Source organism: Rhinatrema bivittatum, chromosome 15 (assembly GCF_901001135.1).
Source record: "Rhinatrema bivittatum chromosome 15, aRhiBiv1.1, whole genome shotgun sequence".
Taxonomy (NCBI): Eukaryota; Metazoa; Chordata; class Amphibia; order Gymnophiona; family Rhinatrematidae; genus Rhinatrema; species Rhinatrema bivittatum.
Window position 1 is genome coordinate 37,029,995 of NC_042629.1, and position 13,165 is coordinate 37,043,159.

The 13,165-nt window shown below is 42.1% G+C and overlaps 1 protein-coding gene across 5 annotated transcripts in view; it reads right to left on the reverse strand.

Annotated features, from left to right (window-relative positions):
• Positions 1-1,195: 1,195 nt before the first annotated feature.
• SPICE1 (spindle and centriole associated protein 1) overlaps positions 1,196-13,165 on the reverse strand; it is a 65,140-nt gene continuing 53,170 nt past the window's right edge. For all 5 annotated transcript variants that reach the window (XM_029578463.1, XM_029578460.1, XM_029578459.1 and 2 more), the window contains 4 exons: positions 5,089-5,257; positions 4,179-4,281; positions 2,636-2,735; positions 1,196-1,412 (listed from right to left, as the gene is read on the reverse strand). In XM_029578463.1, the coding sequence (XP_029434323.1) occupies positions 1,359-1,412; positions 2,636-2,735; positions 4,179-4,281; positions 5,089-5,257 (426 nt within the window). In that variant the 3' untranslated portion in view covers positions 1,196-1,358. The remainder of the gene's footprint in view (positions 1,413-2,635; positions 2,736-4,178; positions 4,282-5,088; positions 5,258-13,165) is intronic.

Here is a 13,165-nt window from a genome sequence, read left to right on the forward strand (position 1 = left end):
CTCTATACTGATGTCACAATCATCCACGCGCCTCCCTATTTCAGCCATTTCTTCTCGCAGATCCGCCACAGCTGACAAAAGTTCTCTTTTATTATCCTTAATTTCCTTCCTTAAGTCCCCGAACCAGCGCTGGAACTCATCTCTAGTGGGGAGGTCAGGTGCCGATAGTCCCTCCTCCTCCGCTTTGATCTCCCCATCGGACATCTGATTACTCGAGCCCGGGGCTTCCAAAGCGCCACTAGGCCCGTCTCCCTCAGCGGCGGTTTTTGTAAACGCAAACTGCTTGAAATCCGGTCCTTTCTTCTTTTGCGCCATCACTAGGCTACGGTGAGAAATTTGCTGCGTTTTTTGTTCACTAATAGTAGGTTTAAAGCTCATTTAAGTCTGTTTGGAGGCTCGGGGACGGCAGGAGCTCAAAGTCACGCGGCCATCTTGCTCCGTGGCGAAAGCGCCCCCCGCGGCCATGGATTTTATAACATGTGGTTGCCGGCTTGCGCATGTTATAAAATTGGCGTATCCATGTGCACGCACTCACGTTTTAAAATCTACCACTTAATATCTCTTTCCTCTCATACTTCTGTAGGCGAGCTTATTCCATAATTCAGGGGCGACATATGAAAACATATGCTCACGCTCCTTATTTTCTCCATTTGTCCATTATGACAGAGAAAATGAGGATCAGAAAGGTAATTCAGTCTCTGCACTGATTAGTCACTCTCCTACTGAACTTGCAATCAAGGAAGCAAATTAATCTCCCGATTTGTAGCTGCTTCTCTGGATGCTAACCTCAGACATGCCATCTTTTTACATTACTCTGCCCTTCTGAATTTCCCCGGCAGCTCATTTATCACCATTATGCTCAGTTTATATGCCTGAACGAGCCAAGCAGCAGATAAGATATGAAGAAGCTAGACAGGAATCCACAAAGTGGGAGGGCATCACATTATGGTCAGCAACAGGACCAATGCCTCTGCAGACCAGCCTCCCTGAGCAGTTTAGTACTTCCAGAAATGGAGATCTCAATCCCGGGCCATACAGTGCTTCATTTTAAATACAGCATCATTTATGGTTTCATATGAATTCACTATAAGCACCTTAGGTTTCCATATGTGGGTGACATAAAATAAGCCACCAAACAGCTGAGGCTTGATATTAGGAGCATCAATCTAGCAATTCAAAACTGAAAAATGCAAAATGAATGTAACAATGTATAATTTATTTCCATCTTTCAGGATGTTTTACTTACAACTCAAGTTAATCAAATAAAAAGTTGCATACTGGTCAGGAGAATACTTTTAAACAAAATGTGTACATATACATATGTGGTTTTTAACACAGGACACAAGTGACAGCTTCAGTCACTTCACATGTGTGGACAGCGCAAACCAGCCTTCTTCTCTCCGCTTCTCTGTCTACGGAGAAAGAAAGAAAAAAGTACAGTATATGTTAAACATTTCACTGCTTAATGGAATTATCTTTAATCTGCTACAATTCAATGTCGGCATAATTTAGAAAACAGAACTATTTAAGGTTTCAATTTTCCATCATTTAGTTTGCTGTTCATGAGATGGAACAAAAAGGCAATATAGCCATGGCCCTCATTATGAAGATACATCTAATTTTTCTTGAGTAATTATAGTTATCCAGGCTCTGGCAAGCATGGCCTGGAGTATATGTAGAGAGAGGACTTATAAAATCAAGGTGTAACCTAAGAATGCAAAAATACAAAACTAAAAGACGACCAGTGAATAACAAGGAGATGAATAAAGGCAAGAAAGAGATATGGTGAGACTCAGAGACCCCTACTAGTGCTCTAGCTGCCTGGTTGGCAGCTCAGAGGTACTTGATTATTAACGAGGGACATAAAGGAGAAACAGGGTAATGTCATAACCTCAACATAATACATCTAAATGGTTCCTAGAGGTAAAATAATTTTAAGAAACAACCAGTATCATAAACTATTAAAAAAAACAAAAAAACAACGCAGGGAAGAGTACAATTAAAGTATTAATGACAAAGAATGTACAAGGATTGGTCTTTCCCAAATACCAAAATGTTATAGCTAGACTTTTTTCTCCTTTAAACACAGCAAGAAACAAGACAGCTGCCCAGACATGCAATGACATCCCTGCATGTTTTTCAGGATCCCTTGCTCAACTATCCTTCTTGGTCTCTGTGTGGCTCAGCACTGCCTATATCTGACACAACCTCATTCCCCTTTGGTTTCTGGCATGTCAAAACCTAATCACCGAGAACCAGAGTCTTGGTTGGCCCATGTTATTAGATGCAAGAAGGTTTACATTCAACAGCCATCTGAAAGCAAATCTTATTCCGTCATATTTGATCCATGCCTTTTATCATGATTCAAATTTCAGCACCAGCAGTTTTGTCTTTCATTCATGTGTCTTGGTTTTACAATACATTTAATTGATCTAAATTCTGTGTCTCTTGCACTGACTGTACAGCATTTTGAAGCAGTTTGCATAAAATATGCATAGCAAAATAATGTGTTTAGCATATTTATTTTTTAATCAGCACTACTTAATGCTTCCTTATACAGAAGGAAGAGTAGAGAGACGTCATGGTGGTAAACTGATGCAAAACCGCAGTCACACATTACAAAAAGAAAACTTACCTTAGCTTTCTGTGCAACTGGTATCACCCTTCCACTTTCTGATGTGATACTTAATGGGGAGCAAATCTTGTTGTTAACACCCCATGCAATTCTAGAGAAACTAGAAAAATGGCACAATGGTCAACACCAGAAAGATGACTGCCAAAGTAGAATGCAAGCAGAAGCTATTGCTTAAGGTGTGAAAATAATAAGCTCACAGGAGCAGGCCAGATAGTTACTCTTACTTTGTGTATGCCTTGACAGGTTCAAAGTTCATGCCAAAGCCAGGGTATGCTGAGAACAATCTCAATCTCTCAGATTTACTGCTAATGTTCTTCTTAAAATTAGCTTTGGCATACAAATAACAATGCATTATCTCCTAACTTTAGTTAGTCCTCATACATGTTTTCCTTAGTTTCTGTGGTCCATCTCTTGTTGCAGTGGGTCCAGGAACAGGCTCACCATGCACTATAGGCGTCATCTTCACCTGAAGGTTTGGCACTATCACGATCATCATCATTAGCCCTAGTGCTGAGGCTAAAGTTGAGCGCATTTTTTTTTCATCCTGGGTGACATGCAGCCAATATGATTTTTCTTTTTCCTTCCTTCTATATTTTAAAAGTAGTGATTGGCTTGCTAAAATTTGTTCTAGATGTTCTACAATGAGATCAACACATGAAGATACTCAGCAAGACTTGGCGAGAGAAGTTGACTCCTATCTTGTGGAATGACTAGGTGACCCTATGACTACTTGCAGCATATTTCTAACACCTGACAGGAGAAATCAATTGGAAGAAAGGAAGTGAATTCCTTCTCGGAAAAAGTCAGGTAGCATAACATAGCACGGTAATCTGCACTGGTCCTATTTAGCACTCTCTCTCCTCTCTTAGGCTAGAAGGTCATCAGGACAGAGTCATAACTTCTCGTCTCTTCCCTAGGTGCTGTACCATATCTGGGCTCCTTTGGGCACACCTCAACCTTCTCCAAGGAGACTAATTTGCCTGTTCCATATTCATGCTGCATCTTAGCTGTTACCACAGAACAGTGTTACATAAAACTTCTATATAATAAAAATAGACACACAGTCCAAGTCTAAAGTTATGCTGCCTTTGCAAGCATATATAAGCTGTTTCTTTTGGTGGGGGATGATGGGGACTGTACTTCTATAAATATTTCTATTCATTTTGTTTGCACTATAAAGTGATAAGAATTATGGTTCAATTAACCATGTACTGCACATTATCATCTTGACAATAAGCAAATTTATACATAAGCTGTTTTTACTCTTTCCTGCCTCCTTACTGAATCAATAAAATCCATTTCACTTTCTTTTGCTGATCCATACAATACTGCATTTTATTTATTACACAAACCTCTTCAAATACTGTGTGCAGATTGCTACAGATAGGCCAATTTATTGTTTATGGGAATGGTAATCAAAACTGGCAGGACACCATCCAGCTATTTTCTTGATTGAAAAGAGCCCATCCCAACCCAACCCATTTGCAAAATCATGATTGCCGTGATCCAACCAATTTCGCCCCATTTCTTCAGCTTACTATACCTTTTTTCGCTGACTTTGCTGGCTGGAGAGGGAGTATCATCCATCAAGCGATCCACCGGCTCAGATTGTGGAATAGATACTTCAGTCCTTTTACCTTCATTTTCTAGGGTAGGGGGGGGGGGAAGATAATACACTCATAAATCTCTTATAGGGACAGGGAATACCAACAGTCCCGTTCTGTATGGAGCAGTTTGTATTTATACAGAGGGTTCTATCGCCAGGTCCAGTGCGACCGGGTGTGCATTTGCACAGAGCGACACTCCCGGGGAGGCAGCAAGCCAGCAGAGTGACAGTTTTTAAAAATATAGGTTGCAGGGTGGAGCTGGGCTTTTGTGATGGGCCCGGGACAGGCACTGAATGAAGCTATGGGGGGGGGGGGGCAGCAAAAAAAACTAGCACTGGTCCTGTCTGTGGTATATGTAAGGGGTTTTCACCATTTGATTGTCTGATTTTTTTCATTTTCTATACCCAACAGAACTTCTATGCTTTCTTTCTTTTTTGGACGTTATTTTCACTTTTCTTTGTACTTACTGAATCTTACAGGGAGAGTTTCTTAAATGATATTTCAGTTATACAAAATTTTCAATAAAAAAAAAAAACAAAAAAAAACCCAAATAGAACAAACATCCAGGGACCAAAAGTGTCTTATAGGGAGAAATAAAAACTCAATGAACACCTCCACAAAAAAACAAATCACAAAAATTATACTATGAGTCTTAAAGAGTTGGAGACTGAGTTATACTATGAGTCTTAAAAGGAGTTGGAGACTGAGCAAGAAAATCAAATCCTGACAGATATCCCACTTATTAAAAATTGTGCTTTGCTTAAAGCATACCTGTTTGTGTGTGACAGAATCCATAAAAAAAAGTTTCTTAGAACAGCATCAGTTGTTCCTTACTTGGCTACCTACCAGTCCATACTGGCTGCAGTGGGATAGGCGATATTGGAGGAGAAGCTGCAGTAGGCTGTTTCTGTTGTTCTATCATCTGCAGCAGTTTAACACGAGCTTCGGCACTCTGGCGGTTAAGCTCAGCAATTCGCTCCTCCAGTCGAGTTTGGATTGTAGGAGGGGAAGCAATCTTTTTAAAACCAAATAAATGGCACAGAGTGAACCAGCAGTCAAAAATAGAATAAAATCCTTTACATCAAAGAAAATATACATCAAAATAAAAATAATCACGGAGAAAGTTAAGTTAGCAGATTTGCTTACCTATAACAGGTGTTCTCTGAGGACAGCAGGCTGTTAATCCTCACACATGGGTGACATCATCAGATGGAGCCCTGATGCACAAAATTTATGTCAAAGTTTCTAGACCTTAGACTAGGTACACTGAACATGCCCAGCATGCCCTATACCATGTGACCACGCGGGGTCCCTCTTCAGTCTCATCATATAGAATTGCAAAAAAATAGAATCAACCCAACTCCACAGAGTGGCGGGCAGGTTTCGTGAGGGCTAACATTCTGCTGTCCTTGGAGAACACTTGTTACAGGTAAGCAACTCTGCTTTCTCTAAGGACAAACAGGATGGCAGTCCTCACACATGGGTGAATCCCTATCTACAGGCTGCTCCCCAACAAAACAAGGGGACCAATAGACACCCAACCAGGTGCCACAGGCAGAACGCCACCGGTAATGGTGGTAACAGAGGGGGAGACAGCTTGAACCCAAACAACAGGTCTAGGCGGGAGAGTTGGGTTCTACACCTCAAACAGGTTCCAAAGAAAAGACTGGCTGAACCTACTGTCATGTCAGCCATCCCTATCCAGACAATGAGACGTGAATGTGAGGAGAGAACTCCATTTCGCAGCCTTACAGATTTTCTCCACTAGAACTGCTCGCAAGTGGGTCACAGACACTGCCATGGCTCTGACAGACATGACACCCAAGATACAGTCCTGCCTGGGCCTAACAGAAGGAGATGCATTCTGCTAGCCAACTGGATAATGTCTGTTTGGCAATGGCAATGCCCAACCTATTCTTGTCAAAAGAAACAAAAAGCTGGGTGGACTGTCTATGGACTTCTGTCTGCTCCAGACAGAAAGCTAAGGCTTGCTTGCAGTCCAAACTGTGCAGTGCTCATTTGCCTTAGTGCAAATGGGGCCTGGGAAAGAAAATTGGCAGGATGATGGGCTCTGGATGCTGTTTCGAAAGAATCATATGCAGCTCTGACCTCATATTTACCTGCTTCCAATCCTTTTTGTAGGATACAGGACAAGGTCTCTTGTTGTTGCTGTGTCAATGCCTCCGCAAATTCCTGGACTTGTTTCCAGAGATTTCTATTATACTGGGTCATGTATAATTGATATGCTGCTATTCGCGTTATCAACATGGACCCTTGGAAAACTCTTCGTCCCAATGCATCTAATGCCATCTGTTCCTTACCAGGAGGAGCAGAGGAATGTGGATGTGATCCTTTAGCCTTTTTCTGAGCTGATTCCACAACTACAGAATGGTGTGGCAGCTGACTTTTCTGAAAACCTGGGGCTTGTTGGACCAGGTACGTAGCATCTGTCTTTCTGTTGACTGGAGGTACAATACCTAGATGGTTCCACAGGCAGCAAGAGGTCAAGAAGGACTTCGTGCACTGATATTGCCATTATCTCCTTTGGCGAGTCTACAAATTGTAAAACGTCCAACATTTTGTGACGAGAATCTTCCTCAGTCACCAGTGGAAAAGGGATAGCCTCAGACATCTCTGACAAAATTGGCAAAGGAGAGATCTTCCAGAGGAGATAGTTGCCTCTCTTCTGGGTGAAGGCTCTGAGAGCAACTCCTCGGAAGCTTGTGAAGAACCATCTGAAGATGCGTCTCCCCATGGATCATAGGGACTTTCCCCATCCCCTGGAAGACTTCCTGACGGAGGAAGTATGCCAAAGCCGAAAGGGTGGGAAGGCATTGATGGATGTGGCATCAGCACCGAGGGAATCTGTGCTGGCATCGAGGGCACTGGGGCAAATGGGAGGGCGCTTGGGCACAGATATCCCCGATGGACCTGGAATGGGTTCCAGCATCGGTGGTTCCCGTGGAGGGATCTGGCCGGGACCCGATTCTTCTTCTTCCGAGGAACCCGGTATTGGTATCGGGACCTGCGGAGGCCTTGATGGACGACTCTGCGCCAGCTTGTCCGGTGGCACAGGTTGAGTCAGCAAGGCACCGATGAGCATATCGAGGCACTCGAGAAGCAGTGCGAACACAGAGCGAGCCAGTTCCAGTCCCGGTATGAGGGCCGGCACTGGTGACGATTGGAAGCCTCATAGGGCATTCAGCACTGCCTCTTGGACCATGTGGTCCAATTCCTCCCGAAAAGCCGGCATGGGTGGCACGGCAACTGGGGTAGGAGGCAGGCTTGGTGTCACCGAAGCTTCCATGGGGGCCCTTGTAGGCTCAGTGCCCGGCACCGGTGGGGAACGTCTAGGGGTCCCTGGTCCAGAGGAGGATGGGGGCTCCTCTCCCCGGACCCTCTTCACAGGCGGCTCGATGGAAGTCGATGCCACTGCGGTATTGGTGCTGGCACTGGTCGGGGATAGCCATCGGTGCCGGTGTTTCCCCTCAGTGCTCAGTCCAGTCCTTCTCAGGCACAGAGGATGATGATGCCAATGTTTTCGATGGTGTTTGTGACTGACAGTTACCCGCTCCATGATGTTCCTGGCAAGGTGTCTCAGAGGTTGATGGACCCTCTGCGGTCGATGGCGCTTGAACTGGTGTCAATGGAGCAGAATGTTTTGAACCAAATAAGTGCTCCATCTTCTCCAAATGAGCACGACGGCCTTTGGGGTCATTTGTGCGCAACTGGGGCAACGAAGGACGTCGTGCAAGGGACCTAAGCACAAAACGCAAACTGTATGTGGGTCTGTGATGGACGGGTTCTCGGACACTCGGGACATTTTCTGAACCCGATCACCATTGTAAAAAAGGCGGTCGATGACCATCGGGCACCGATAGAAAATGCCGCTGGGAATCGACTGCAAACAATGGGGAAACACTTACCGAGCACCGGAGGGAGCGGTGCACAATGGGGGACCCCGGTGAGGGTGATTTTAGGAAGATTAAACTTCAAAAGTTCCGTGAGGAAAGCTGTGAGAAATTTCTCAGAGAGCTCCTAAACCATGAGGCAACTGCTGCGCGGAAAAAGAGAGACTGAAGGGGGACCCCTGGTGGCTACAGGGTTAGTGGCATGCTGGGTATGCTCAGTGTGCCAGTCAAAGTTCTAGAAACTTTGACAAAAGTGTTCCATGACAGGGCTCCATCGATGTCACCCATATGTGAGGACTACTATTCTGCTTGTCTTGGGAGAAAAAAATTATCCAAAAAGGATCAACCATTTATGCTCTGAGGGCCCTCCCCACAAATCTTAGTTTAAATGAAAAACAAAACAAAATCACAGTATTATGCAGCAATGAGAAAATAACCATTAACACACAGCAGCAAAAAAGAGAATGCCACAAACTATTTAAATATCAGCCAGAGTTCAAGCCTTGTAAAAATGTGGTAGCCTCTTCAACTGAATTAAAGAACATATTTTTTTCCTTTATGAAGACCTTTCAATTTTGCTGGAAAAAGTAGCAATCAAATATGCAATTTTATCACTTGAGTATAAATAGGAGCAAATGCTTTTCTCCTAGATGCCACTGCAGCAGAGTAATCTTAAAAGATAAAAATTTTCGCCTTCAAATTGTAAGTTCCCTAAGCGGTGATATGCTCTTAAAATTGCAGTCTTATTATTGAAATGATATTATATTGAAAATTTAGGACCCTAAAAATCATAACTTGGGGGTCTGGAATTAACCCTATTGCCAGTGATCACAGGCCCTAACCAATGAGCCCTTTCGATGAATAGTGTGCCATGTTTTTCATCTAATTGCAGAGCTTGTTTAATCCAAGCCTCCAGGCGAATTCCCAAAGAATTTTCTGGAACAGATTCAGGTATCCCTATTATATGTAAATTGTTTCTTTTCAACCTATTTTCAAGGTCGTCGACTTTTAACTGAAGCAAATCGCATTTTTTTTTTTTTTTTAATTTGTGCTGTGTCGGTTTGCACGGAGGCTGCTGCATCCTCAACATCAGAAATACGCTGATCTGCAGTCTGCAACTGCTGTTGAATTGTTCTAAGCTACAAGCTTAACCCACATAGTTGTGTGGAAATCGAACTGAATTTCCCTTCCAAAGCTGTGAGCACCGCCGCAGCAACTTCGGCGACCACTGGGTCTGAGCATTTGGGAGCAGAGCTAAGATCCGGTGCATCGGCCATTTTGAAATCGCTTCCTTTTATTTTCTCTTTGTCCTTCCTGGTCAATTTTGTCACCATGGTAAGAGAAAAATCACAGATCAAAGCATCTCACTGCTTACCAATGCAAGGAAAAACCGATTCTTGTAAAATTTTCCAAATCGGTCCAGACTCGCTTCAAGAGTTGAGTAAAGCGAGAGGGCCCTTGGAGAGATCAGTCACAGTGTCTTCTCTCTCAAAGAATCACATGCCCCCCCATTTCAAAACTATTTTGTTAAAAATGTTAGTATAAGGAGTGTATCAAATTGGCTTGCAATTTGTTTACTTTTCAAGCAGAAATAACTGCTATCAAAAATAAAGCTTTCCCAGAAAGGAATTTTAGACTCTAATTTGCCAAGGTGGTTTCATAAACTGAGCAAGAACTATATTGATATTCTAAGGAACAGAAGGATCTTTTATTGTGTGTTTCAGATGTATGAATCAGTTAGCTAAGAAAATAAGAGCACCATCCTAGTCATCGTGGTACGCTGCTATAGCACTGAGAACAACTCTGATGGAGTTAGTTTTCAAACCTTATTTAGAAAGGCTTAGTAAATACCGAATTAAGAGAAAATTTAAAGAGATACCGACTAAGACACGAACACCAAGCATAAATCTTTTCTATTTAAAAATGGTATGATCTTCTGGTAATTTCTTTGAAGCTAGAAGAATTTTCTTCACCTCCATAGGCAACTGCATAGTTTGACACTAGAGTTTAACATCCAAGCAGTCAAAGCTAAAGACTGAAGGCTAGGATGCTAGAGATTTCCATTGTACTACATGAGGAGGGATAGGAATATCTTTAATTTTACTGGTTGTTGAATAGCTAGGTGTTGTAGCCATGGAAATCAAAATTTGTCAAGACCAAAAAGGGGCTATCAAAATCATTGTCCATTCTGTCCTGGATATCAGTGAAATTGGGGAAAATGCAAAAAGTCATTCTAGATTCAACAGAATTGAGAAAGAACCCTTGCTGGTTTCCTGGAGCAGTATGTGGGAACCTTGTTGTAGGACGTTGCAAAGAGGTTTACTTGCGGAATACCCCAAAGTTGGAAAAGTTCCTGCACTATTTAAAACAAATTGGAAAAAATTCATTGCCAGAGGATGTGGTTACGGAAGTTAATGAAGCTGGATTTAAAAAAAGTTTGGATAAGTTCTTAGAGCAGAAGTCCATAAACTGCTATTAATCAATAAGGATTAGTAGCTTGGGATCTATTCATTTAATATTTGGGTACTTGCCAGGTTCTTATGGCCTGGATTGGCCACTGTTGGCCAATCCAGGCCATAAGAACCTGGCAAGTACCCTTGGTCTGACCCAGTATGGTATATCTTATGTTATGTTATGTTCACTATTTGGTCATGTAGCAGACCAATTTGTCTGCTATGATTCATCTCCAGGAAAGTAGACAGCTAGAAAATAATTTCTTAGGAAATTACCTGGAAGCAGCAAAAATTTGGAAATGGGCAAAGTTTATAAGAACCTATTTCTCCTTGCTTGCTGATATAGAACATTGCTACCTAGTTGTCTGGATCAATACCACCTTGTTCTTTAACCATTGATTAAGCACTTTCAGAATACTCAAATCTAGATAGTTTATATGATGCAATTTCTCTGTTTGCAACCAAGCTCCCTGAGACTAGAGTTTTTCAGATGAGCCCCCCCTCCCCCCCAACTTTGAACAGAAGTTTGTCAGAATTGTTTGAAATTGTGGTTGGTGAAAAAAACCAAAAACCTGACCTTTAAATAGATTTGAATGGTTGAACCACCGTTTCAAAGCAACTGCAGGTAACTTGCTGGTGTGGCAGTTGATACCCTTAACAAAGAAGCCTTGGTACTCCTAAAGCAACTCCATCATTGCTTTATAATTTTGTATAGTATAAATATATTCCATGCCCCTATGTTAATAACATCTCTTCCCTCCTTCCTTTTCCTTACTTCCTCTTAATATTTTTTATTCCGTCATAACAATGTATTATCTTATATCCGCTATAATTATACTATTCGTTGACTCCCCCTCCGCCAAGTTGCTGTTCTCCCTGTTCCATGTATTTTGCGTTATATTCTATGTAAACCGATATGATGTATCTACGAATACCGGTATATAAAAGCTGTTAAATAAATAAATAAATAAATTGCTCTCTGCTTCAACAGCAGTGAGAAAAGAGGAATTGGATTCAAATAGCAACCAACAAGGGCCCTGACTTTTACAGTTGGGAACCAATAAACCTGGGGTAACTCGCTGATGCAGTGCTTACTACCCTTAATCACTAAGCCTGTTACTTTTGATGCAACTCCAAATTTGCTCTCTGCTTTCATGGCAACGGTTAAGGGAAATTGGATTCAAACAGCATTCGTGGGCCCTGACTTTTACAGTCTGGGTAAACTGATAAGCGTGGGGGTAACCTTCACAGAGCAGCAGATACTGGCATAAACTTGCTGGGCAGACTGGGTGGATCATTTGGTCCTTTTCTGTCATCATTTCTATGTTTCTGTGTGTTGGATATTTTTACTTTGTACGACTTTCCTGAACTTAAAAAAATGGTCTTGGCACAGAGATGATTTTGGCATCGACAAGGCTTCAATACCTTTGCTAGTTGAACAGACGTATCTGCGCCAAAGAGACTCAGCCGATGGTGTTCTCCAAACCAATCTCTTTTCTGTATCCTGTGCCATCCAGGACTTCTTGTATTTCACTGTCAATGATCTATGGTGGCACAGTGCCAGTGTCTTTAGGCCCTGAAAAGTGCAACTTCCCTTTTTACTAAAGGGAGGAATGGTGTCTACACCAAGAGTATGCCTTTTTAATTTAGGCAAAGGTCCCTCAGCTGGGTTTGGCTTCCTTCTCTTACCGCACAGAGCACATCTTTTGAAGTCCACCATCATTAAGGGGACAGAAATCAAAGTTGAACTTGATTTATAATTAAAATTGTAAATTCATCAACATTTTTTTTTTTTTTGGGAGAGTTGTTAAATTTTAAAAAATTTGAATCAGGAAAAAAGTGAAAGAACTACACGCGAAAATACGGACAAGCAGCTTGAGAGCACAAACACACATTCGTTCGCATGAGCAGGAGAGAGAGACCAAGAAAATTTACGCAGCGGGTGGCTATATAGGAAGGTCTAAGTGGTTCCGAAAGAGCTTTCCTGTCTTGGCACAGTCAGATGACATCAACCACTTGTGTAGTTAGTTTTATCCTGCTTGTCCACAGATATCTACTGTATCTTTCTACACTGGAACAATGAGGAAAACATAGCACAAGAAACCTATACTAACAATTTGAGATCACGGTGCTAACAATGAAAAACCGTCTGTTCGTTAGTAGTGCAATTTTCAAACTATCTGCACAAGTGCAAAGTTCAAGGATATTTTTACTCTCAGATGAGTACCAATTTTCAAAGGGAAAACTTTGAAAACTGCTAAAGAGAAAAATAGCTGCACAAATTTAGAACTGCTTTTGTGTGTAATTTCCTTGTAAATGTGTTGTAAAATATCTGAATGAGAGATATGTGTTTTTAGAACCTTCAGGGCTCAGAAAATTTCTGGATGTTAAGTTTCTAGATAACTATTTTTCAGATTAGTCATGGGTATAGAGAAATAAACATTTAGTCTTAGGAGGAATAGCCTAGGGGTTAGAGCAGTGGACTATGAACCAGGAGACCAGGGTTCGAGTCCTGCTGTCGCTCCTTGTGACCTTGGGCAAGTCACTTTACCCTCCATT